Consider the following 27267-nt stretch of genomic DNA (forward strand, 5'->3'; position numbering starts at 1 on the left):
GATTTGAAGTTTGTTGCTTCCCCCGCCAGTCTCTCTTCATATTCTCTTTTTGCTTTCCTAACCACTCGGTGACACTCCTTTTGATGTTTTTTATGCTCCTTTTGGTTCTCCTCTGTTTTGTCCTTTTTCCATTTTTTGAATGATGCTTTCTTGTCACTTATCGCCTTTTTTACTGCATTTGTTATCCACACTGGGTTTTTTGTTCTATTTTTTTTGCACCCTTTCCTGTACTTGGGGATGCACAGGTTCTGTGCTTCGTGCACTGTGCCCTTGAGTAGGGCCCAGGCATTTTCTACGGAGTCCATCTTCCTTGCGCTGTCGTTGAGTTTCTTTCTCACCATTTTCCTCATGGCATCATAATTCCCTTTTTTGAAGTTAAGCGCAGTCGTTGTAGTTCTTTTTACCTTTGATGATCCAATCTCTAGCCTGTACTGGATGTTTAATGTATCTGATGGTGATAATTGTATAGTGCAGAATATAAGGGGGGGCCATAACTAATATGGCCCCCATAACCAATATGTATTAGATACACTTTTAGTTAGGGTTCTGAAAGACACTAATATTATAGCTGAATTATAGAAATCCTTCACACACAGTAAAGTATAAACAGAATTCACAGAGTACATATTTTTCCTTCTTAGAACAAAATATTATGGTTTAATGTCTGAAACAAGCTGCTGGAGCCATAACATAGCAAATAGCTAAAAGTCACACTGACATATTTGTCGCTTGAGGAGTTGGGGGAGGCCATTTGGCTATACCATGTGGTTGCAGAAATGTATTGTTTAGCAAATGAAAGAGTTTCTGGAAGACATATTTTTCTTCCCGTAGTTGTTTAGACGATTTAGAGAGAAAAACACATCTGTTTATAAGAACATAGTTTTCTTCCACTTACATAGTTATGGCAAATATTGATGAGCTGGTAGTTATAGAAAATCATGTGATTCTGTAAACAAGATATTTGCAATAAAGAGCAAGGGTCAGCGTGACCTCAGTCCACTTCCTTCTAAGACTGACAGATGTGAGACAATAGCATGTGATGAGTTAAGTCATTGTTGCTAAGGAACAAAGTAACCAGTACAGTGTTCTCCCCAGGGCCTTTCAGCTGGGCGCTCCGCCCAGCTAATTTAGATGAGCGCCCGACTGTAATCTCGATTGCAATCCTGCTGCTACTGCCGCCTTCTGCTCAACATTAAAAAAAACAACCCTTCTCACCAGCTTGGAGAATTACCGGGCTGACTCGGCACAGCCTGAATCGCAGGAGCCTGACTTTTTTTTTTTTGTTTTGTTTTTAACGCCAGCAAGCGACTTGAACCCATGCTCCGGGGCTCTAACATGTGCATGCCGCTTCTCTCCAAAACCGGAAGTCACGTCCTGAGGGAGGAAGAGAAGGGAAGTCGGCATGCACACGCCCCGGAGCAGGTCAGCTTACAACTTGCTCTTGCTTGCTTCGGGCTTTCTTCGCTGCCGGATCCTGCCTACTTGCTGTTTCCGAAATTTTTCAAATTTTTCAAATTTACATCTACTGTTTATATTTTGCACAGTATTAGGGGACATGTGTCACTGTTTCTGTGGTGTTGCATTGTATGCAGAGTTTGGTTTCTTGGTTCAGTTTAACTTTTGACTACATATTTCTATTTTTAGTTTGTGATTATTTCATATTGGGCGAGGGTGTATCTGTGTTCTGTGTGTATGAAAAGGACATGGCTTTCTGTTAGCATCGACTACAGGATCAATTGACTGTGTAGAATCTGGTTTGTTTAGTTTTACAATGCGTGTGTTGGTGTTCTAGTGCTCACTGCAGTGTTTAAGATGCTGCCTTTTCCTAGATGCACCCTTATTGTGTGACTCATGGATTATTACTAAAAATATATTTTTTTATATAGAGGAGGGGGTTGTTAAAAAAATGATTAGCACTGGCTGTCATATATACTAGGTACACCACTGGATTTAATGACTCTATTCTAACTTTACTGTTGACGTAGGTGTCCCCCCAACACACAGACACACATTATAAAGAATTAAATTAAAGTTGTATTATCATCAAGTAGCTTTCAAATGACATTATAAGCAAATAAAAATAAAATATTTTTAATACATTGCTAATTATTACCTGCATCTTTACCTATACTGTTTTGCCCTAGCTCTTACTTTGCACTATAGCAAAATAAAAAAGAAGCAGATAAAGATCAATCACACAGGTGCCCTTCAAGGCTCAGTAACACCTCTCCATAAATTATGTGGAAGAGGTCTGGAAGTGGGGATAGCATCTATTTCATATCCACAGTGAGACCTCAGGAAGGAACCTAGTGATCAAAACATTATTAGAGGTGTTGTACAGCCATTTCTTGTATGACTGGATGAGCTATATTTATCTTTTTTTTAATGCTGTTTAAATTCATGCAGAAATAAATGGTTAGATTGAACCTAATGACTTCATTAACGTATTTCCCTTTTTTAAACCTCTATACTATTTGAGAGAGGGTGAATATCTAATTATTCACTTCTAGAATTGGATACTTCTTAAATTTAGTAAAAATATTCTGGCACAAGTGTCAAACCTTAAAAAAGGAAGTCATATCGAGCATTGGAAAATAATAATAATTAACTAATAAAAATAGTATACATTTAATTTTCCCCACTACCAAATTTCCCCGCCCCGCCCGGCTACTTTTTCATGCCACCCGGCTGGAAAAAATTTCTGGGGAGAACACTGCAGTAGAATATTGCAATTTGTAAATGGATTGTAATTGGACGATGCACCAACTACATATGTTTAATAATGAATTAATTCCTGTCATTATTTCCAATAAAATGACCAGTCACCTTTAATGGGTAAGTCTTTATGACGTCCCATTATTTTAGAGGATGCAGAAACGCTTCTCAAAGCTTTGACTATTTTTAACCACACTTGTGCGAGAGATTTCTTTCCTGAACTCCCCAGAAAAATAATTAAGAACTGAGGAATATATATGGAAGTATTAGGAGGCAGGTAGATAGCCTGAGTAGATGGTTATTTCAACCAAACAGTTTGGTACCGTGCTCTGTTCTATCATTGGGAAAATCGTGTAAGACTGTAGGTATTTTTGGGAGTTTGTTTGTTTTTTTAAGCAGCTTGACTGTAAACAGCTGTGGGAGATGTTATGAGAAACTGAAGTTTGTTTAACGATATTAGGAGAAGCCACGGGGTTAGTATGGCTTTGACCGATCGGGGAATGTTACAGAGAATTATGGTGATTCTTATGCCCATCTCTTAATATTACTCATTGTTTTGTGTGAGGTTGCTCCTGGACTGCATCTGGGAGAGCTGTTACGGTATCAGTATGAGTCCTGGATAAAACATGGCTAGAGAAATTTCTGTTTTACATGCTGGTCTGTTTTGCGGAAGCACTGTGATTAGGACAAAAACCAACCTGGGTTGAGAGTCTAAAGTTTTCGTCGCTTATACCAGGAGGTTCTTTTCGTATATGGCCTGATGCAAATGAAGAACACATATAAGGGAATGTGATTGATTAGTGCACTATAATGATGCTGGATGTCCAGGGTTAACATTCCGTTGTCATGACAATATTTTTGTGTACTCCACTTAAATTTAGATTTTATTTCTCTTATCAATGCAGGTTATACAAGCAAAGTTCCGCAGTTGACAGGCATGAGGCTCTTGCTTTGTTTTGCTTGCTTTGCTCTTTTGAAAGAATGTGAACAATTTGAAACATAGAAAAGAAAGAGTCTGAACTGAAACTAGGTTATGTTTCTCTGTGATCCGACAGGATTGCATGTCAGAATTTATTATTGTATCAATTATAATAAAACCCTTATCGCGCATTTCTCACTTGAAGCTTCGTGCTTCTGTGCCACCGCATGCACAGTAGAATAATTTGCCTTCTGCCGCCGATCACCCCTACCTGCGTCAGCTGATTTCCTGCCTTCTTCCCCGATCGCCGATGCTGGCTGACTTCCTACCTTCTGTCTACGCTGCTGGGACTCCTCTCCTCACCCCTGGACCAGCAGCGGCAGCAGCCGCAGTTTCATCAAGCAGCCGCAGGGGCTTTGCTAGGCTGGCCCACTTCGATGATGTGAGGTGGGCCAGCCTAGCAAAAGCCCTGAGGCTGCCTGATGAAACCATGGCTAAAGCTAAACTAAAGCTAGTGGATGCTGGATCAGGGGAGTAGGGAAGGGAGAAGGGGTACTACTGGTCAGGGGGGAGGTAAAAGGAAGGGAGAAGAGGTGCTGCTGGACAGGGTGGGGGGGAGGTAAAAGGAAGGGAGAAGATGGGGGAGGGAAGGAGGACCATAGGAGAAGCATGCAGGAGGCCCTAGAAACATAATTAAAAGCACAGAAAAATAAAGTCACCAGACAACAAAGGTAGGGAAAATGATTTTATCAATAATAAACGTGCATGTTCACTTGAAACTCTGTGTGTCCGTGCCTTCGTGCTTTTGTGTCTCCGCATGCGCAGTACACTACTGTGCCTTCTGAGGGCAAAAGGAGAGGGTGAAGGAAGGGAGAGACAGCCATAGTCGGAAGGTGGGCATGACCATTTGGAAGGAGAACCGGTCATGTTCTGAGCGAACAGACTGTCTACGTTTGGGAGTGACAGAGGGGGTCGGAACGGTACAGGAGCAGAGGCGAACGAGACTGGCCCGGTGAGGGCGAAGTTGACTGAAACTGTCACAGTTTGAGTGAGAGAGTGCGCAAGGGGGAGAGAGAGAATCCCGGTGTGAAGGAGCAGAGAGAAAGAGGGTTTGCTTGCCTGGGAAGTCAAGGAGCTGGAGGTTAAAGGGAGGAGAGCTGTGATCGGACATCTTGCCTGCATTTCAGGGACGCATGCTATTTACCTCCGCAATTGCCCCAGCTGGAAAATGCAAAAAAAGCTGAATCCTCTCTCCCAACCGACTGGAAAGGAAATTAAATCTTTGCAGAGCAGGGGAGACAGAAAGACAGGGGACAGGGAGAGAGACAGAAAGAAAGACAGACAGACAGCTGGCTGGGAGAGAGACAGTAAGAAAGACACACAGAAAGACAGTGTGGCAGGGAGAGAGAGACAGATAGAAAGACACACAGAAAGACAGTGTGGCAGAGAGAGAGAGACATAGCAGGCAGGGAGAGAGAGACAGAAAGAAAGACATCTGGTTGGGAGAGAGAAAGAAAGAAAGACAGACAAAAAGCGGACAGGAAGAGAGACAGAAAAAAAGACAGACAGACAGAAAGAAAGGTGGGCGGGGAGAGAGAAAGAAAGACAGTCAGAAAGAAAGAAAGAAAGAAACGCCTTAGCGCCCCCTTGTGCTAAAAGTCTTCACATCTATTCTAGCATCCGTTAATGTAGCAGGCTTAAACACTAGTCTGTCTATAACTGTGTATATGATGTTTTTCGTTCTGTGCAGTATGCTTTCCTCTCTCTTTATTTTGCTCGAGAGGAAGTGAATGTCTGTGTGTGTTGTGGTGCTTAGGATTATGGGAAATGTAGTGCCTTCTTTCTTTAACTATACAGTACTTTGCAGTTTTCTTTTTCTCTCATTATTTTGGTTTTAATAATTAAATATTCTGTACATACAATCAGGCTGGCATAGGTTTGATGCAGTCTCTCTCTTTTTCAATTTACTACCGAAATAAAACGCAAGGAAAAGATATTACTTTAATCAACAGACCATGCAACAAGAGCATACATTCTCAAACAATGTAAGACCTAAATAATAAAGCCAAAAACAGGAAAGAAAAAAAAAAAAGCACAATCTAGACGTTTGTCTCCTGGATGTGGTATGTGGTCTATTTCTTCAGACGGTGATATTGGCAGACCTTACCATGTATTTATTGGCTGTATATAGGTGCAGACATGTAAAACAGCCAGAGCCTTTTGGCTTCTCTCGTTATTTTTTTTATATTTTCAACACTCAATGCACTGGGTTGCTTTTTTGCTAACAAAGCACTGTCTGTCATTAAACCAGCGTCCTGGTAATGCCTTTTCTGTGGCTACTATACAAAGCCAGGTAAATGGTAAATAACTTTTGATTTATGTTTATTTCCTTTTCCCTTCTGGATGCAGTCAGTTTTAATGAACCTCCTTGAAATGCCTGGTAGTGGAGGATAACGGCATTATCTCACTGAGTCTTTTTGGACAATGTTGACCTTTTCAGTGATTAACCCCTGTGTTATCTGATATGTTCTGATTTTTTTCTTTCCAGTGCTTTCCTGAATGTCATAGGGGATACTGTTACCCCTAAGTGGTTTACAGAGTTTATAGTAGCTTTAATTAAGAACATAGTGTGTGTGATCCCCTGGGGTGATCAGAGGCGGGAGAGGCCCCAATAGAGACGTCCTTGATTGTGTAAAAGTATAATTTTTTTTTTTTTACATTGATTAGGCATTTTCAGAAGGTTAAAGTGAATAAGGGTTATTGGTTATTAAAGCAGTATAAAAAGAGATGTGCCTTTAGAAATAGAGGCCTTTAGAAGCTTTTAGATACAGTTCAAGATTCAAAACAGGATGAAAAATACATACATGCTTTCTAAATGGTACATCTAGTAAATACATATTGCTCTCAATAGGTCTATCACTATCTTGTGTATTGCACATACTCAGTTACACATGTAAATCAGTACTTCAAAAGTCCATAAAAAATCTAAATCAAGTCCATAGTTGCAAAGAAAACAAATCAAACTAAAAGTTTAAAGTCCAGTCTTTGAATTTCACTCTGACATTTTAGGCTGACAATCCCGGTGGCAATAGTAAATCAGTCCTTTTCCGGTGGCCAATGAAGAAAAGTCTTGGTGTGTTGTGTCCATCCATGTTAAGCTGCAGTACTCTGCTGTGGACAGTCTTTGACAGAATTTAGGCATTCATTAAACTAATTTATGTGATAGAGGAATATATTTTACATTGTTAACCACTAAAAATGAAAAACAGAAAATTCTATATGTTTTAAAAAATTGTTTAAAAATATATTGTGACTCAAAATGATTTTCAGGTTTCAGATCTCATCAAGGAGTGTCGCCAGTCTTTGGCAGAAAGCCTATTTGCTTGGACCTGCCAATCACCCTTGAATAAGGATGATACCTTACTTTTAATCGACTTTCTTGAGAAAGTGAGCGTGGAAGCTAATGCATCATTGGATCCTGTGAATTTAGCTCTGCTCATGGCACTTTTATACTGTTTTGATGTCAGCTTTTTGGAACAAGGCACAGAGGACAGACAAGGTATTGAAGTATGCTATTTAGAGTTACTATTGTACTTTTTCTGTTTTTGCTTTTGGCACGCAATGTTAAAAATGTTTTATTATTAATATTTCTGGTATAAGATCTCCCTTGTGGTATAGTTATTTTATATAGACAATAATGTATGAATTTAAGAATGGTGGTTCGTAGGGCCAGCAATATCTGGGAGTACACATACAGTATTAATTAGCCCCTGAGTCTGGAAAGATGAAACAAGTGGGCATCCAAACAGATGCACCAGAAACAGCATTTCTGGTACATGACTGGTGATAGTGTTCTATGGCAGAGTTTCTCAACACACAATATGGTACGTGAGCCACTTGTTGGGAATGCATGGCACTACGCAGGTCTCCCGCCCCCTTCCTCCTTAATTGCCAGCCACCACTGCTGGGGATCCCATGCCCTGCTTCCTGCCCGCCCCCCTTCCCCCAAAGCAACAATGCTGGCGGGGATCCCAAACCCTCCTTCCTGCATTCCCCTGTCCGCTGAAGCCAACCTGAAAAGGCTTCCCTTTGCTGTCAGAGCTGACGTCAGAGGGAAGCCTTCTGGTCAGTGGAAGATTCCAGTTACCTCCTTCAGGGCTGCTCCTTCTGGCCTTCAGCCACACAGGGACGAGTCATGGGCAGCGTCATTTGTACGCTGCATGTGGCTGACCCAGAAACCTCTCCGACGTCAGGGGGCACGAATTTGGGACACAAAAGGAAGGGAGGGGGTATGAACATGGGACACAGAAGGGAGGTTGGGAGGAAGGAAGCACTAACTTAGGAGAATTGTTGGGCATGAGGGTGTGAATGAGAGGGAAAGAGATGGTGCACATGGGGAAAGGAAGCAAGAGGAAAATTGTTGGGCATAGAGATGAGAGAGGTAGAGATGCATGGGGAAGAGAAGGAGAAATGTTGGATATGGTGGAGAGGGAGCAGAGGGACAGATTGAAGGGGATGCAAGGGAGGAGGAATGTTGGACATAGTGATGGAGGGAGAGATGTGCATGGTGCTGGAGAGGAGTGATAGAAGAAGAAATGGGCATGGGGCTGGTGGGCAGTGGTGAAAAATGCTGCACATGATTTGGGGAATGAGAGAGGGAGAAATGTTGGATGTGGCAGTAGAGGGAGTAGGAGAGATGCACCCTGGATCTCTCTCTTTCCCCACTCCCTTTGCAGCAAGGGAGGGAATTAGAGAAAGACAGATGGACAGCGAAAAAGAGAAGGAGACATGTTGCCAATATAGGTGGAGGAGAGAGGAAGAAAAGTTGGACTCATGAAGGACAGAGAAATGTTGGTTGGGGAAGGAAATGAGATCCAGAGGAGAGGAAGCCCGCAGGAGGCAGAAAAAAAGAAATATTGGATGCAGTCTGAATTACATGCAACCAGAGACCCATGAAATCACAGGATAGCTTCTGTAGCAAAAAACATGCTCTTTCAAATGATATAAAAGAAAACCTACACATTAGAGATATTTGAATCTGAAAAACAGTGAAAATCTGCATAAATGCATAAAGCCTTATTTTTGGGATGGTCATATCTTCAGCTTCACTTGACTATAAAAGCTCATATTGAAAATCTTGGAAGTACCTCATGGTACATGTCTGCTGGTAAAATTGTACCCTCAGCCAAAAATTTTCATTCGTGCTGACCTGTAGAAATGGAAGCATGTTCGCAAAAGATTTCAAACTTGGCACAGAAACTTGCCCCAAGGTGTTGTACCAAACTGCAAAATTTCAGACTCCTTGGTAGTTTCTTTCTGCTGCAGTGATTAAGCAAATTTGGCATTTTAGGTCACACGAGGCATAGGAGTGGATCGATTGCTTTTGTTCAACCACCCCTAGCTCCTGACCAAATTGAGATAGATCCAAAAAATTTTGCAGAGTTTCATTTGAGACCCTAGACAACACCCCTGTAAAATTTAGTTGGATTTCAAGGGGGTCGAGTGTGGGTGGTTTTCACTAGTGCTGCCCGATTTAGGAAAAAAAAAAATTGATTCGATTCAGCCCATTGAATCGATTTTTCGATTCGATTTTCCTTCCCAATTGGGTGTTTTTTCCCCCCCCAACATCCTGGTGGGTTTATTTTATAGCCTCTTCACCTCCTTTGCCTTCTCCTAACCACACTGGCGCTGTGGTGTAAACAAAATAAACAAACAAAAAAGACTTTTCCTCTCTCTCTGTTAAATCCTAGCTCACGCTCGCGGTCTAATACCAGCTCTGGTAGGATACACGTTTCAAATCTGACATAGCATTCGATAGCGTACCACACCGCAGGTTGCTGGGCAAGATGAGTTCTATAGGATTAGGAGACACATTGACGAAATGGGTTGGGAACTGGCTTGGAGGTAGGCTTCAAAGGGTAGTGGTGAATGGCACCCCCTCCAAAATGACGGAGGTGATCAGTGGAGTGCCACAGGGCTCGGTCTTGGGCCCGATCCTATTCAACATCTTTATAAGGGACTTGACAGAAGGGCTTCGAGGGAAAATAACTTTATCCCAGGACAAGCAGGCATGATATTCTCACATGTGGGTGACGTCATCTACGGAGCCCCGATGCGGAAGCATTTTCAAGCAAACTTGATTGAAGATTTAAGTTTGCTCTGCTGCTCCACGCATGCGTGCCTTCCTGTTCCACTAGGGGGTGCATCCCCTCGTGGTCTCCAGTTCAAAATTTTCCGCGAGCCTAGAAGCCGTGTTTTTCAGGCTCTGCCCCAACTGCCTTCTAGCACCGCGATTTTTTCTTGTTTTTTCACGATTAAGTCGCTGTGCGCGAATTCTTTACCTTTTTACTTGATTCCTGCTTCGTTTTTGACGACCCGGAGGCTTCCGTGGCCGTGTGGCTAATCGAGCCGCGGCTACTTTCGATTTAATGTCCCGGCCTTTGACCGGCTTTAAAAAGTGCACCCGTTGCGAGCGGCTTCTTTCTCTCACAGATCCGCATCGCCGGTGCATCCTCTGTCTGGGGGCGGCTCATCCAACCGACTCCTGCCCCCAGTGCGCTAATTTCCAGAACCGGGCCCTCCGCCGAAGAAAAGCCCGCATGGCGGACCTCTTCACCCCGGACCAACCCTCCACCTCGGCCTCGAGGTCGGCCCCGGCCTCGGCCCCGGCCTTGACCTCGGCCCCGGATACCTCGGCATCGCCTCGAGACTCGAACCCGAAGTCCTTGGGACAACAGAAAGCCTCGGCCCCGGGTAAGTCCCCTCTTCCCTCTTCAGGTTCTATAACAGCGAAGAAGCCAGCCTTGGGGACAGCGTCGACGCATGGCGGAAGCCCCATGCTTACAGCCCCGACTAAGCCCTCCAAGCCTTCGAGCCGTGCCTCCACCACACGGGAATACTCTGATACGAGGTCGCCCCCGGTGGAGTGTACCGAGGCAGTGGACATGCCTTCGATGCTGTCCGTGCCCGTCTTCCAGGACCTACTCCGAGCGATGATCACGTCGGAGCTGTCCGCTGCAATGGCCCAGTTTCAATCGGCCTCAACCTCGAATGTGCCAGACCAGCCTGAGCCTCGCACCGAACAACCTCGAGGAAAGGTGCGCAATCCTCGCCGCATCCCATCCTCCTCGGACTCCTCGCCGAGGCGCCCGAGACGTTCCCCCTCCGCAGACCGCCGAGGGGCAAAACGTCGGGCTAAAACGACAGAAACCTCGAACCGCCGTACCTCCAAGAAGGCCCGAGGTTCACCAACTCTACGAGGCCGTTCTCCCACACCTCGTACGGGACCACTAAGGGTGGCTGAGTTATCACTCTCCAACCCGCGCATCCTCCGAACTCCCCCTCGGACGTATTCTCCGAGGGAGTCCGGATCGAGGTCACCAATCCGACATCGATCGGTACCCCTAACCCCGGCATCGTCTCCGAGGGGCTCCTCGAAACGCCGAAGATCGACAACCCCGGAACACTCTCACAGTGCTTCCCCAGTCTCGGAGCATGGATCAGAGCATGAACCTCGATACTCGAGGGAAGCCTCCCCATCCTTCTCCACCCGACGAAGGTCTCGTTCCCCGACCCCGCACGGGGCCCCGGGGACATCTCACCCATCCTTCACTCGCTTTGTCCAAGACATGGGCCACGCATTGGAATTAAACCTCCAGTCCGACTCCAGATACTCTAAGGAGTACCTGGCGGAGCTGGATATGCCATCACTGCCCAGAGAGTCCCTTCGTTTACCACCTAACCCGGTACTCAAACAGGCCTTCTTCAGGAACCTGGAGACCCCCTACATGGTCACGGCCGTACCCTCCAAAATGGAGGCCAAGTACCGCACAGTACCTTACCCGGGATTCGAGCAACCACAGCTCTCCCACCAATCGCTGCTAGTAGAATCTTCCTTGAAAAAGGCTCACCCGTCCCGGGTCTCATCAGCGGTCCCCCCAGGCCGAGAAGGCCGAACCCTGGACAAGTTCGGCAGGAGACTATACCAAAACGCAATGATGGCCTCTAGGGTGCAAAGCTACACTTTCACCTTCACATCCTACCTCAAACACCTCATTGGACTATTGAGAGCCTTTGAGACTGACCTACCGGCCTCCCGGCAAGGAACGTTAGGCCTGCTTTTAGAGTCCCTCTCCAACCTGCGCCTTCACCTATTCCACGCGGCCTACGATGGCTTCGAACTCTCCTCCAGAGAAGCAGCCTTCGCTATCGCCATGCGCCGACTAGCTTGGCTGCGCCTGGTCGACATGGACCCCAACTTACAGGACCTTTTGGCTAACCTCCCCTGCGTGGGAAAGGAATTGTTCGATGACACTATCGAGGCGGCTACAAAACGCCTCTCCGAACATGAACGCTCATTTGCCTCCCTTGTCCGGCAAAAGCCCAAACCGACAGCGTCCAGGCCGTATAGGGCCCCTCCGCGCCGCTACCCACAAAAGTCCACCCCTGTCTTCTCGCGGCCCCCACCCAGGCGTCCGCAAGCCCACCACAGGGCCATGCCCAAGTCCCAACCGCCTGCGACCACCAAACCATCCCCTTCCTTTTGACGGGACACGCGGAAGGGGGCGGGCCCCCTCCGCCATAGTCCCAGGCCTCCTTCCCATCGGGGGTCGACTCAAAGCCTTTTACCCTCGCTGGGAACAAGTCACGTCGGACGCATGGGTCCTTGGCGTGATCTCATCAGGGTACTCTCTCAACTTATGGGCCATTCCCCCGGACAACCCCCCAAGGAATTGCCCTCCCAACCGGACTCAGCTATCCCTACTCCTCTCCGAAGCTCGAGACCTGCTTCGCCTGAGAGCAGTGGAGAAGGTTCCCCCCGACCAACGGGGGAAGGGCTTCTACTCCCGTTACTTCCTGGTACCGAAAAAAACGGGAGACCTACGCCCAATACTAGACTTGAGACGCCTCAACAAATTCCTGGTACGGGAAAAATTTCGGATGCTCTCACTACCGACACTTTACCCCCTGATCGACGAGGGCGACTGGCTCTGCTCCCTCGATCTCAAGGAGGCGTACACACATGTCCCAGTGCACCCCGCTCACCGCAAGTTCTTGCGTTTCCAGGTAGGGGACTGGCACCTACAATACCGAGTCCTCCCCTTCGGACTAGCATCATCACCTCGGGTCTTCACCAAGTGCCTCGTGGTGGTAGCAGCAACCTTACGTTCCCAGGGCCTCCAGGTATTCCCCTACCTGGACGACTGGCTAATCAAAGCCCCGTCCAGGGAAGGGGTTATCTCAGCGACCCAACAGACTATTACCTACCTACAAAGTCTGGGGTTCGAAATAAACTTCCCAAAATCTCAACTACGCCCCTCGCAGTCCCTACAGTTCATCGGGGCCACGCTGGACACGGTTCGCCTCCGTTCCTTCCTCCCCCCTCCGCGCCTGGAGGCGTTAGTAAGTCTGAGCTGAAGGATCTCCCTGCTGACCTCTGTATCAGCTCGACAGATGATGACTCTCCTGGGCCACATGGCCTCCACCGTCCATGTCACACCCTTCGCCCGCCTCCATCTGAGAATCCCTCAATGGACCCTGGCGTCTCAATGGCGTCAAGACCGGGACCCGATCGACCGCCCCGTGACAGTGACTCCTTCATTGCAACGATCGCTCCGCTGGTGGGCCGACTCTTCAAATCTTTCCAAAGGTTTGCTCTTCCTCGCCCCACCCCACAGCAAGGTACTCACCACGGACTCATCGGAGTACGCTTGGGGAGCCCACCTGGATGGCCTACGCACCCAAGGAATGTGGTCAGCACAAGACCGTCGCTGCCACATCAACGTGCTAGAGCTTCTATCTCGCAGCTGTAGCTTTTCAACATCTGCTCCACGACCGAGTGGTTCTCATCCGAACCGACAACCAGGTAGCAATGTACTACGTAAACAAACAAGGGGGAACAGGGTCTTGGTCCCTTTGCCGGGAAGCCCTGCGCCTCTGGAAATGGGCAATCTCCAACAACACCTTCCTTCGAGCGGTGTACATACAAGGAGAACAAAACTGTCTGGCGGACAGACTCAGCCGCCTCCTCCAGCCACACGAGTGGTCACTGCACTCTCAGATCCTACGACAGGTGTTCGAAAAGTGGGGGACGCCTCAAATAGATCTATTCGCATCCCCCCTCAACCACAAGCTGCCTCTCTTCTGCTCCCGGATGTACTCCCCGGACCGGCTCGAGGCCGACGCCTTCCTCCTCGACTGGGAGGGAAGGTTCCTGTACGCGTTCCCGCCGTTTCCTCTGATACTACGGACGCTCGTCCACCTGAAAACAGTACAAGCCACCCTGATCCTGATTGCCCCTCGCTGGCCACGCTAGCCGTGGTTTTCCCTTCTACTTCAACTCAGTGTCAGAGATCCACTGCCTCTGCCTCTGTTTCCCTCTCTACTGTCACAGGGTCAGGGTTCATTGTTACATCCCAATCTTCAATCTCTTCATCTGAATGCTTGGTTTCTCTCCCCCTGACTGCTCTCCCCGTGTCTCAACCAGTCAAGGAGATATTGGAGGCCTCTAGAAAAACCTCGACGAGAACCTGCTACTCCCAAAAGGGGACCAGATTCTCAACCTGGTGCTCCTCCCACAGCCAGGACCCGGTGTCGGTCCCCGTCCCACTGGTCCTTGACTATCTACTTCAACTATCTCATTCCGGCCTAAAGACCAACTCCATTCGAGTACACCTCAGTGCGATTGCTGCCTTTCATCAGCCCCTGTAAGGGAAAGCCCTCTCGCTCCATCCCTTAGTCACTCGCTTCATGAAGGGTCTGCTGAACGTCCACCCCCCTCTCAAACCTCCCCCGGTGGTTTGGGACCTTAACGTGGTTCTGGCTCAACTAATGAAACCTCCATTTGAGCCACTAGACAAATGCCATCCAAAATTCCTCACTTGGAAGGTAACTTTCTTACTCGCGCTCACGTCCGCACGGCGGGTTAGTGAGCTACAAGCTCTGGTAGTGGACCCACCCTTCACGGTATTCCATCACGACAAGGTGGTACTCCGCACCCATCCAAAATTCCTACCTAAAGTAGTGTCTGATTTCCATCTCAATCAGTCCATCGTCTTACCCGTGTTTTTTCCCAAGCCCCACTCTCACCCCGGAGAAGTGGCGCTCCACACTCTTGACTGCAAAAGAGCGTTGGCCTTTTACCTCCAACGCACTCAGCCACACCGGAAAGTCCCACAACTGTTTCTGTCCTTTGACCCAAACCGGTTAGGCCACCCAGTTTCCAAACGCAGCTTGTCCAACTGGTTGGCCGATTGCATCTCCTTTTGCTACGCTCAGGCTGGTCTTGCGCTGCATGGTCGAGTAACGGGACACAAAGTCCGAGCGATGGCAGCCTCCGTAGCGTTCCTCAGGTCCACACCTATTGAGGAAATCTGCAAGGCTGCCACGTGGTCTTCGGTTCATACCTTCACCTCCCACTACTGTCTGGACTCCCTGTCCAGAAGCAATGGCCGGTTCGGCCAATCGGTATTGCGAAATCTATTCGCTTAAATTGCCAACTTCCCTCCATCCCTCTTCAGTAAGCTTGGAGGTCACCCACATGTGAGAATATCATACCTGCTTGTCCTGGGATAAAGCACAGTTACTTACCGTAACAGGTGTTATCCAGGGACAGCAGGCATATATTCTCACAACCCGCCCACCTCCCCGAGGTTGGCTTCTTGGCTAGTTAAGTGAACTGGAGACCACGAGGGGATGCACCCCCTAGTGGAGCAGGAAGGCACGCATGCGTGGAGCAGCAGAGCAAACTTAAATCTTCAATCAAGTTTGCTTGAAAATGCTTCCGCATCGGGGCTCCGTAGATGACGTCACCCACATGTGAGAATATATGCCTGCTGTCCCTGGATAACACCTGTTACGGTAAGTAACTGTGCTTTATTCGCTGATGACGCCAAACTAAGTAATGTAGTGGGCAAATGCACAACGGACGAAGATTCGACACCCGACAACATGATACACGACCTACTCTTACTGGAGCGCTGGTCTAGGACCTGGCAGCTCAGCTTCAATGCCAAAAAATGCAAAGTTATGCACCTGGGCAGCCAAAATCCATGCGAGATCCTAGCAAGAACGGTAGCAGAACGAGACTTGGGGGTGATCGTCGGTGAGGACATGAAGGCTGCCAATCAAGTGGAGCAAGCTTCATCCAAGGCAAGACAAATCATAGGTTGCATACGCAGGGGTTTCGTCAGCCGCAAGCCGGAAGTCATTATGCCATTGTACAGATCCATGGTGAGACCCCACCTGGAATACTGTGTGCAATTCTGGAGGCCGCATTATCGCAAGGATGTGCTGAGACTGGAGTCAGTTCAGAGAATGGCCACCCGGATGGTCTCGGGACTCAAGGATCTCCCGTACGAGGAACGGCTAGACAAATTGCGGCTGTACTCGCTCGAGGAGCACAGGGAGAGGGGGGACATGATTGAGACGTTCAAGTATCTAACGGGCCGCATCGAGACTGAAGAAGATATCTTCTTTTTCAGGGGTCCCGCAACAACAAGAGGGCATCCGTTGAAAATCAGAGGCGGAAAACTACGAGGTGACACCAGGAAATTATTTTTCACTGAAAGGGTGGTTGATCGCTTGAATAGTCTTCTACTGCAGGTGATTGAGGCTAGTAGTGTGCCTGATTTTAAAGGCAAATGGGATCGACACATGGGATCTATTTACAGGGCAAAGGGAGGGGAGGGACAGTAGGGTGGGCAGACTTGATGGGCCGTGGCCCTTATCTGCCGTCTATTTCTATGTTTCTATATTGTAATCACAAACAAATATAAAATTAGTTTTTCTACCTTTTGTTGTCTGGTCATTATTCAAATCTTGTCGGTCCCAGGCTCTGGTTGTCTTCTGATAACTCACTTGCCAGGGTCTCCTGCCCATTTGTTGTTTTTTTCTTTTTCCATGATAACCATTCATCTTCCATTTCAGTCCTCCCCTTCCATTTCCTTTCCCTCCCCCGGAGGTCTAGCATCTTTCCTTTTTTTTGTCTCCATCCCTGCAGCGATGGACCCCCACCATCCCCAGATCCACCAACTCTCCTTTTCTCAACTACCCTTTCATTCAGCATCTCTCCCTCCTTCTCTACCACCCTAGGGTCCACCATCTCTCCCTTTCTCTTCCCAACTACCCTCCTTATCCAGTGTCTCTATCCCCTCCTCCATACCATCCCTTGTGTCCAACTTCTCTCCCTTTCTGTTCCCTCCCTCTTCTCTGTTTTTAGACCCATTATTTCTTCCCCACCCCCCCTTAGTATAGCTAGAATTAAAAATGATAAAATATTGCAATCTACTGAAATATTAAGACATACCTTAAAAACTAACACTGATCAAAATATATTCCCTCTGGATAGGGGAATTTTGGCATACACGTATGAGTTTTTCAAGAATAGTATTCAAATATCACTTTATTTTATCCAGCTTTAAGTTATATTATAAAATGAGTACTTTTTTTGTTTAAATATCTCTTTCTATAAGTTGCTTTAGTATGTCTGGGCCATGCACAATCCCCTAGGAGCCTACGGCAACCTAACATTAGTGCGAATCACAAAGGAGGCCTCAAAGATAAAGTTGGACTTGTATCTGAAATAAAAGCCGTTAGTCAATGCTGAAAAATTCCATGTCTTGCATTTAGCCACTTCAGCCACCAGGTGCTGCTGCTTCTGGCGAGTCGACTTCACGGCCAGGATAGCATGGCTGCTCTTGTACTGCACCAGCTACAACATAATCTTGGCGTTCCAGCCCTGCTCCTACGTGCACCGAAAGTCGATCTCGGTCGATCTCGCGGCCCTCATCCATCACCACCATGAAGTAGATGTGCTTGCTCGTGCGCTCCACGCTATCAGCTGACAGTACCACGAAGGGCTGGGAGTGTGTTGGAGATCATTCCTCCCTGCCCCCACGCCTGTGAACAGACATCATGTACAAAGCCCGAACCGCCATTTTCTTGCAGTAGGCATTTTCCTTACCAGGACCTTCGGGCTACCCTAAGTGCTCGGTAACCTGCGGTGGCGTTGAGAGATAAAGGGGTGGGGGTGGTTCCTTACCTAAGCGGGTATCAGAAAATTGATGGTGAAGCGCACCCTTGGCCGTAAGCACTGCAGCACTGACCCTCTCCCACCAAATTGGCCAGGTCGATTTTTTTTTTTTTTAAACAAATCGATTTGAACCGATTCACCCAAAATGAATCGGTGAATTGATTCGAATTGTGAATCGGGCAGCACTACTGCTGTGTGTCCAGTCTCATGGCAAGTGTTGCAGGATCCTCCCTTCCTCCCCGCGAAGCCTGCCTTTCCCCAAGCTGACCTGCCACCGATTCCGCCTCCTGCCACTCACACCCTGCCCACCACCGCTGCTAGCCAACTCCATTTAACACCCCCCCTGCTGCTGACGCAACTCCAAAAGGGCCAGGCGTGTGCAGCGATTGCACCCACCGGTCCATAAGCCTTCCTCCGACATCAATTCTGATGGAGAGAAGGCTTATGGGCCTGGCTCTTTTGGAGTTGTGGCAGCGAGCGGAATTAAATGGAGCCGGCGGGCGGGTCGCAAGCAGGCAAGGACCAACAGCAGCATTGTCTATAGAGGCAAAAGATATACACAGAAACATCACTGCCGCCTGCAATCATTGTAGCAGCGCATCGGGCCCACCCTTTAATCCGGCCCTAGATGCGCGGGAGGCTAGGGGGGAAGCCAGAAACCAGCACTTCCCGACTGACCCTCCCCCTCTAAAGCAGTAGTGGCAGTGGCCGGCCAGCAAGAGGCAACACTGCCGCTCCTGCTTTAGGGGGCAAGTGGGGGAGGGTCAGTAAGCGAATTGGGAGGCCGATTTTTTTTAGTTGTTGTTGTTTGTTTGTTTTGAATAGATTCAAATCGATTCACCCAAACTGAATCGTGAATCGGGCAGCACTACACTTCTCCCTCCGTATTCGCGGGGGATACGTTCCAGATATAGCCGCGAATATAGAAAACCGCAAATAATCGTTTTTTTGTAAAAGATAGCGGTTTTGTTATTAAAACCGCGAATAACATAAAATTCATATTCGCGGTTTATGGAAAGAACTACAACTAAATACTATACAGTAAATATTCACAATGTTGGTGGAATAACGATACAGTACTGTATTTATTAACTGTATTGAATACTGTAACAATATTTATTGAACAATACAAGTACTGTAATAATCTCAGGGTAAACAAAAAAGTTCAGTACAGTACTGCTTTCCCAACAAGGAAAAAAAGAAATGTTCAATACTTAAAGTGTAATACTGGAATACCTTTACAGTACTGTACAGTAGTTAGGCAGTGTCTTTATCCTCATCGTCCTGTACAACTAACGCAGGAGAAGGAGACGAAGCAGATAATTGTGCAACAGGGGCAGTATCTTCATCCTCATCGTCCAGTACAAGCATTGCAGGAGGAGGAGACGAAGAGGATAAGCGAACACCAGGGGGCTCCTCAGGTAGTGGAAGTGAGTATGAGGAAGACGAAGAGACGAAGGTGATGCCTCCTCATGGGTGGAAGAGGTGGATTGTAAGGCAGGGATGGAGAGGCATTCCCTCTTGGTATCTTTTGAAAATACATTGTGATTTCCTTCTGGCTCTTTTCCTTAAGCATTTCTTTATATATATTTTTGTATGTCGAAATCGTCGCTTCTGCTAACTCCCTCACCTTTAACGCACATACCATGGATGGGTCGATGTCATAGAAACAGGAGCAGTCAGGTCACATAGTATTTCTTGAGATAAGATCTTATCTCAAATATGTGGATCGGGATGGTACAGACAAGCTTTAAAAGGGGGGACTTTCTTGAAGCAGCCTAAGGGTGAAACATGTCGAAATGACAAGTCCCTTCCTGACGAGATAAAGAACAAAGAAAAAGGACTAAACTAAGATAAGTTTTAAAATTTATATAAGGATTAGGTTATTAGTTTTACACAGAGCACTTTAAAAGTTTGGTAAAAAAGCAAAAACATGAAGAAAAAAAGAGTATAATGGGGCTAGTGAAGAAGCCATAGCCAAAAAAATATATGTGGTAACCATAGAAAATGTCTTGTAACCAATGGCATATCTGAAACCCTGATAGAATGAAATGAGGAGTTTAAGAGGCTAATGGACATTGAATGATATATATTAATGTGAATATTTTACCAATGTCTCACTTTTGACTGCGGGATATACTTCTTAAGTCAGATTAGAGAATGACACGGGGACCGTTTACCGTGGTAAACCGCGGGTCACCGCAGTAAATCCGCAGGAATGGAGACATTTGTAACTGGTTTACTGCAGGAATGGGTACAAGACCTTTTACCGCCCCGTGGGAGTGGTGAAAAGTCTTACTCCTGTGGTAAAAAAAATTGCACCTGTGTCAGACTCGGAATCTTCTCCCCATCTCCTCTTGCGCCTATTTTACCTTCAGGTGCCAGCCATGCCACGATGAAGACAGAAGAAACCTAAAACTAAAGCCTGAGACCAATGTGATTTGAAAAATAAAATTACCAGACAACAAAAAGATAAAAAATAAATTTATTTTATATTTTGTGATTTAGAATATTTCAGATTTGAAATATGTATCCTGCTAGAGCTGGTATTAGACATAACTGGGGACCGCAAAGTCCAGGCTGTGCTTCTTTAGCTTCCAGCTGGCTTAGGGCTCTCTCTCTGACCAGGGGGCATTTTCCCTAGTTGCACTCCCCTAACATTATTCTTGCCATGTGTGACTAAAGTATTCTGTTAGCTTGATTTTTCTATGTGGCATTCTGTTGTAATTTGGTTAGTTCAGTTTTCACAATAGTGAAAGGGAGGGGAGATGAGTTTTGTTGAACCTTACTCTGTTTTATTTGTGTTTATAAAATGACAATTGTCAGAGGAGAAGCTTCCACCCACATGAGTTTCTTTTCTAAAGCGCTGTGAAGGTAAGGGGGAGGGAGGGAGATAGATTTGGCCGGAGGGAGGGAAGGGGCCGCGGCGGAATCGGTGACCGCGCGCCTTCCTCCCTTAAGTTTCTTTACGCTGCGAAGGTAAGGGGGAGGGAGGGAGATTCTCGGGCTGTTGAAGGGCGGCGAGGTGGCGAGAGGGAAGGGTGGATGCTGCGGGGACGGGGTGGTGAAGGGGACGGTAGTCCGGTGACGGGGCAGTGACGGGGACAGATTTTTCCCCCATGTCATTCTCGACTTCAGATCCCTTGAAAGACTTCTCAACTTTAAGAAAGTAATAAAAACATACCTCTTCACCTAACTCCCTTGCCCAAGACTGATAGATTACAAAGAAATGTATTTTGGTACTAGATCATCGATATGTGTTGCATTAGGATAAAAACTTGTATTAAAAATCTTGGACTGTCTCTACCTGGTACAGATTGGGGAGGGATGAACAAACTTCCCCTCACCTTGCATCTCTGTCTTGGCGTTGGTCTCTGGACCTTGGGGAGAAGCACTCTGATAGTTTTATTCAAGAATGTTTTGCCAGCGCAGCCAAGAGGTCTCGCAATGCTCTGCTGCAGGAAATGCAGTTTAAGATATTGCACAGAACCTACATCATCAGGTGTTGGGGTTCGGGTGAGCCTGTGGGAGTCTGAGGAGTGTGTCCGATGTAAGCATGTTGGATACACATGTTGGTTAAATGTGCAGACCTGGGTCCCTATTGGGATAGTGTTCTGGAAACATTACAGGGAATGGTGCGCAGGCCTTTTCAATGGTCCTACAAAATCTTGGTGTTGGGTCATGGGGGGGATCTGTCTGATAAGGGTATCTGCCAGGACCAATGTCAGTTTCTTGCTATTGGTCTTTTATTGGCTAAGCGCCATATCCTCTGTGTTTGGATGGATGAGTGCTCGCTTGTCCTACGGGCCTGGGTGAGTTCCATGAGAGAGATGGCGGGATGGGAACTGCGGGGGGAGCGTAGGGATCAGAGAGCCTGGAGGAAGAATTATTGGGCCCTCTAGCATGAGTTTCTATCTCACCCGCTAGTGAGCATAGACTGAGTGAACATACCTCAGCTGGAAGTCTCAACTACAGAGTTGCGCGGGGACAGAAATCCCACCCGTCCGCGCCAAAGTTCCACCCATCCCCACCCTTCCCCATTCGGACTCCCACCCGTCCCTGCGAGGAATCCCATGTGTCCCCGCCCGTCCCTATAAACTACAGAAATAGTTATTTCATTTAATTATGCTACTGAATAAAATGCTCTGGTAGAAACCCATTTGAAAATAAGCAAAAAGACTTTATTAATTTGGAAATATTAATTGGGAAGAATACATACTTTGTAAACGGGTTTCTACCAGAGCCTCTAATGTTTATAAATTTTTATCAACACAACTAATATACTACTTTATCCTGAAGCAAAAAAAAAAAATAATTTTTTTCCTACCTGGTTTCTGCTTTCCTCATGTTCTCATTCAATTCCTTCCATCCACTGTCTCTCTTCTCTCTGCGTCTTCCATTTACTCTGTTACTGTGCCTCTCCCTTTCTCCCCCCCTCCCAAATTGGTCTGGCACCATCTTCTTCCCTCTGCTCCCCCCATAGTCTGACATCTCTGTCTTCTTCCCTGCCAGCGTCTTCTCCCCACTTTCTCTTCCCCATTTCCTTTTAGTGTCCTTCTCCTCCCCCATCTTTCCCATGTCCTGTCAGCATCCTTCTCCCCCCTCTGTCTTCCACATGTGCTTTCAGTGTCCTTCTCCCCCCTGTCTTCCCCATGCCCTTTCAGCGTCCTTCTCCACCCCTTTGTCTTCCCCATGTCCTTTCAGGGTCCTTCTCCCCCCTCTGTCTTCCCCATGTGCTTTCAGTGTCCTTCTCCCCCCTGTCTTCCCCATGTCCTTTCAGCGTCCTTCTCCTCCCCTCCCCATGTCCTTTCAGTGTCATAAGAACATAAGAAATGTCCTGCTGGGTCAGACCCAAGGTCCATCGTGCCCAGCAGTCTGCTCACGCGGTGGCCCAACAGGTCCAGGACCTGTGCAGTAATCTTCTATCTATACCCCTCTATCCCCTTTTCCAGTAGGAATTTGTCCAATCCTTTCTTGAACCCCAGTACCGTACTCTGCCCTATTACGTCCTCTGGAAGCGCATTCCAAGTGTCCACCACAAGTTGGGTAAAAAAGAACTTCCTAGTATTCGTTTTGAATCTGTCTCCTATCAACTTTTCCGAATGCCCTCTTGTTCTTTTACTATTCGAAAGTTTGAAGAATCTGTCCCTCTCTATTCTCTCTATGCCCTTCATGATCTTATAAGTCTCTATCATATCCCCTCTAAGTCTCCTTTTCTCCAAGGAAAAGAGACCCAGCTTCTCCAATCTCTTAGCATATGACAGGTTTTCCATACCTTTTATCAGACGTGTCGCTCTCCTCTGAACCCTCTCGACTATCCTTCTTAAGGTACGGCGACCAATATACAGCAGCTGTAAGAAGGTAATTTAGATTTGCGGTTAAGGGCAGGGAGGTTTGTCGGACCGGGGCTGTTGTCGGTCGGTCGGGGAAGCGCCACAAAAGTAAGGGGACCTGGCCGGCTGTGCTGCACCCGGGGCAGGAGAGAAGGAGGGGGGGAAGGACACTGAAAGCACTTGTGGAAGACAGAGGGGGGGGAGAAGGACGCTGACATGATATGGGGAAGATGGTGGTGGTGGGGGGGGGTGGAGAAGGACGCTGAAAGGCCATGGGGAAGACAGAGAGGGAGAAGGACCCTGAAAGGACATGGGGAAGACAGAGGGGGGAGAAGGACACTGAAAGCACATGTGAAAGACAGAGGGGGGAGAAGGACGCTGACAGGACATGGGGAAGATGGGGGGGAGAAGGACGCTGAAAAGAAATGGGGAAGAGAGAGTGGGGAGAAGACGCTGGCAGGGAAGAAGACAGAGATGCCAGACTATGGGAGGAGCGGAGGGAAGAAGATGGGTGCCAGACCAATTTGGAAGAGGGGAGAAAGGGAGAGGCACAGTGACAGAGCAAATGGAAGACGCAGAAGGAAGAGAGACAGTGGATGGAAGGAATTGAATGAGAACATGAGGAAAGCAGAAACCAGGCAACAAAGGTAGGAAAAGAATTCTATTTTTTTTTTTTTTTTCCTTCAGGATAAAATAGTATATTAGTTGTGTTGATAAAAATTTATAAACATTAGAGGCTCTGGTTGAAACCTGTTTACAAAGTATATATTCTTCCCAATTAATATTTCCAAATTAATAAAGTCTTTTTACTTATTTGTAAATGGGTTTCTACCAGAGCCTTTAATTCAGTAGCATATTTAAATGAAATAACTTTTTCTGAAATTTATAGGGACGGGCGGGGACGGAGGGGATTCCTCGCGGGGACGGGTGCGATTCCTCACGGGGACGGGTGGGACTTTGGCGGGGACGGGTGGGATTTCTGTCCCCGCGCAACTCTCTAGTCTCAACCCCTGGCAGGGACCACTTGGGGGGGGCAGGAAGGGATCCATGTGTCTAAATTCCTGCCCATAGGAAGGGCCCCAGGCAATTGGCCCAATTCCGGTTGGCTCAGTTGCCAGAGGCCCCTCCTATGGGCGGGCCTTAGGCATGTGGGCCAATCAGAACTTAGGTCACGCCCCAGTGCATCCCATAATGCATCGAGAAGGAGTAGGCCTGCCATTCCGAGGATGGCGGGCCTGCCGGTTGGACAGAGGACTTGTCTGGCCGGCCAAACTTCAGGTTAGTGGGGGGGGGGGGGTGTCCTGAGTAGTAGGGGTGGTGGGCATAGTGGGGGGGCGTTCAGGTTTTGGGATGGGTGTGCGCCTTCGGCAGGAGGACTTGGGCTCCGTCCTGCTGGTATTCGAGGGTGTCGGGGTGGGTGCGCCTTTGGCAGGAGGGCTTAGGATCCCTCCTGCTAGTTCGCGGGAGATCGGGGGGGGGGGGGGGTGAGAGGAGTGCCAGCAGGAGGCATTGGGCATCTCTCCTGCCGTGATCGTTGTGGTGGGGGGTGGGCAGGTTGCCGAGGTTACTGAGCTAATCGCGGCAGCCGCGATCAGCTCAATGGCCCCTATTTGGAACTTGTACCTGTTTGACTTGGTCTAAGTCAAAACGTGTAAGTTCCAACTGGGCAATCTCGTTAAACTTTTGGCTATACTTGCTGAACGACTAAGTCTAGGCCGGCCCACCTCCCGCCCTTTCCCCTCCTCCAAAAACGCCTCTTTTTGCTCTAGGCATTCAGAGGCAGGGTAAAGGCCTAAGCTTTGATTATCGGTACTTGGACAATCTGTCTTTTTGATCGTCCAAGTACTGATTTAGATCACTTTTTGAACTTTTTTATTATGAGCCCCTTAGTGTTTATGTAAACCGCTGAGAACTCTTGAGTAAGATTCAGAGGTATATCAAATCCAAATAAACATAAACCTACCCTTGCTTGTATTGGTATCCTTTTGAAGACATACTGAAAAAACAACTGTAATTCTGTCAAATTTTCAAGCTGAGTATATTCTGACCATAGTATTCTGGATTGTTTGTATCTTTTTCAAAATAGACTGTGAGTAACCCGTATGTACTTGGTCATAGTAACCTAACTTTAACAATAACAAAGTTCATTTTGGGTAGTTCAAATACTTCCTAATTTATGTTAGGAAAGCAGGAATATTTTTTTTGTCAGCAATGCTCTTTGACATGAAATTATTTCGATAATGCTGATAAAATCAAGTTATTGTAAATATCCTTGTATGTTAATGTGGATTTATTTCTTATGTTTGCTTTTTGAGATTTAATGCACCAGTTACCATTGTTAACAGAAAGGCAGTATGTTGCAACCATCCACTGCCGACTTCAGGAGACTCGGCCATGGAAATCACCAGGATTGCAAGCAACAGTGAGGTTGGCCTGGGCACTTTATTTGAGAATGATATCCCAACTACCAGTTGTTGCAGGTAAAAAACTGAATTATTTTGATGGCAAGGATTCCTTGAACTGCAGGGGATCATTAGTCTGTAGCATTAATACACATGTTATAAATTAATTATGCTTTTTTTTCCAATGCTTTGTCAATTCTGTACTGAAATATTCCATAAAGTAAACAGATCACATTGCACCAGTCATATATTCTGAGGGGTTTGTATTCTTATAACCCCATAATGCCAAAGAGCCTAAACCAAAATCCTCACTTCAGATTCCCCCTGGCCCCGGTAACAAATATCCAAGAGTCCAAACTTCCAGGATTCTATGTGCAAATCTTTTAGAACCCTACTTCTTCTATGATGCGGTAAGGATTGAAGATAGGGATTCCATACATTAAGAAAGGATCATCTGCGCCTCATTGTGTCTGAAGCATCTTGTGCCTCCAAAAACATCAGCTGGTGTAGCTGATTCCTGAGAGTGTGGTGTATTGGTTAGAGCTACAGACTCAGCACACTGAGGTTGTGGGTTGAAACCCCACACTGTTCCCTATGACCTGGGCAAGTCATTTAATCCTCCAATGCTTCAGGTACATTAGATAGATTGTGATTCCACGAGGACGAATAGGGAAAATGCTTGAAGTACTTGTATGTAAACTGCTTTGAGTGTGGTGGTATAACTACAAAAAGGCGGTATACAAATACCAATCCCTATCCCAGAAACCTGGTGGGACATCCTACATCAAATATTGCATAATACATTTGACCTACCATACAGGCTTTCTGAAAGAACAATTGTCGTTCCAGCCCAGAGATTCCAGAACTGATTGCCTTATTTATTTATTTAAAAAATTTATATTATCCCAGGACAAGCAGGCAGCATAATTATAGCGCTGCAGGTCGGGCAAGCCTAAACCCCTTGCCCCCCAACCACCCTGCAAACACACCTGCAACAACTTAGCTTTCTTACGTGCCCAAATAAACTTAGAAAATAGTCCTTGCACTCTCTGCAAATCCCTCCTAAGAAGACGCAGTGGGAGAGTCTGAAACATATAAAGCCATCTCGGCAAAATCATCATCCGAATCAACTGAATCCTCCCTGACAACGATATAGGCAACAATTGCCAACTCTCCAACCAACTACGCGTGGTCTGCAACATTCGCGGGACATTCAATTTATACAAGCCTTTGACATCCATAGTTATCCACACCCCAAGATAACAAAAAGCCCCCTTAGCCCACCGTAAAGGAAACTGAGTCCCCCACACCTCCTGAATATCCATCGAGGAAGCCAGTGCTTCCGACTTGGACAAATTAAGCCGCAAGCCGGTGTAATCACCATATTCTCTCAAAAGGTCCAATAAGACTAGCAGCGGACGTTCAGGTTCCACTATATGCGCCAATAAATTGCATAAGCAGCCAGCTTAAACTGATGGGTCCCTGCCACCATAGGCAGTGCATACACATCCCTAATCAAGGGGTCAAAGGTCAAAGTAAAAAGGAGTGGTGACATAGGACATCCCTGTCTCATCCCACAATAAATGGGAAAAAGACCGGACTCCATACCATTTGCCTACATACGAGCCTGCGGCAATGCGTATAGTGCATGTACTGCCGAGACAAAAAAAACTCCAAACCCATACGCTTCCAACGTGTCAAACAAAAAATCCCATCGCACCCAATCGAAAGGCTTTTCCGCATCAAAGCTCACCAATATCGACCATTGTTGCCGGTGAGCTCGCATTTCCAAAGATAGCAATAATTTGCGCATACTCCAAGCGATCGACCTTCCCTTCACAAACCCCACTTGTGCCTCATGCAAAA

General features: G+C 46.9%; 1 protein-coding gene across 5 annotated transcripts in view; it reads left to right on the forward strand.

The window, feature by feature from the left end:
- Positions 1-27267, forward strand: part of NUP205 (nucleoporin 205) — a 1504202-nt gene that overhangs the window by 156557 nt on the left and 1320378 nt on the right. For all 5 annotated transcript variants that reach the window (XR_004540594.1, XM_033957880.1, XM_033957883.1 and 2 more), the window contains exons 6-7: positions 6965-7193; positions 25315-25479. Coding sequence is in view for 4 of the 5 variants with exons in the window: in XM_033957880.1 (XP_033813771.1) it covers positions 6965-7193; positions 25315-25479 (394 nt within the window). In the remaining variant the exon portion in view is untranslated. The remainder of the gene's footprint in view (positions 1-6964; positions 7194-25314; positions 25480-27267) is intronic.

The sequence above is a fragment of the Geotrypetes seraphini genome, chromosome 9, assembly GCF_902459505.1.
Source record: "Geotrypetes seraphini chromosome 9, aGeoSer1.1, whole genome shotgun sequence".
Lineage (NCBI taxonomy): Eukaryota > Metazoa > Chordata > Amphibia > Gymnophiona > Dermophiidae > Geotrypetes > Geotrypetes seraphini.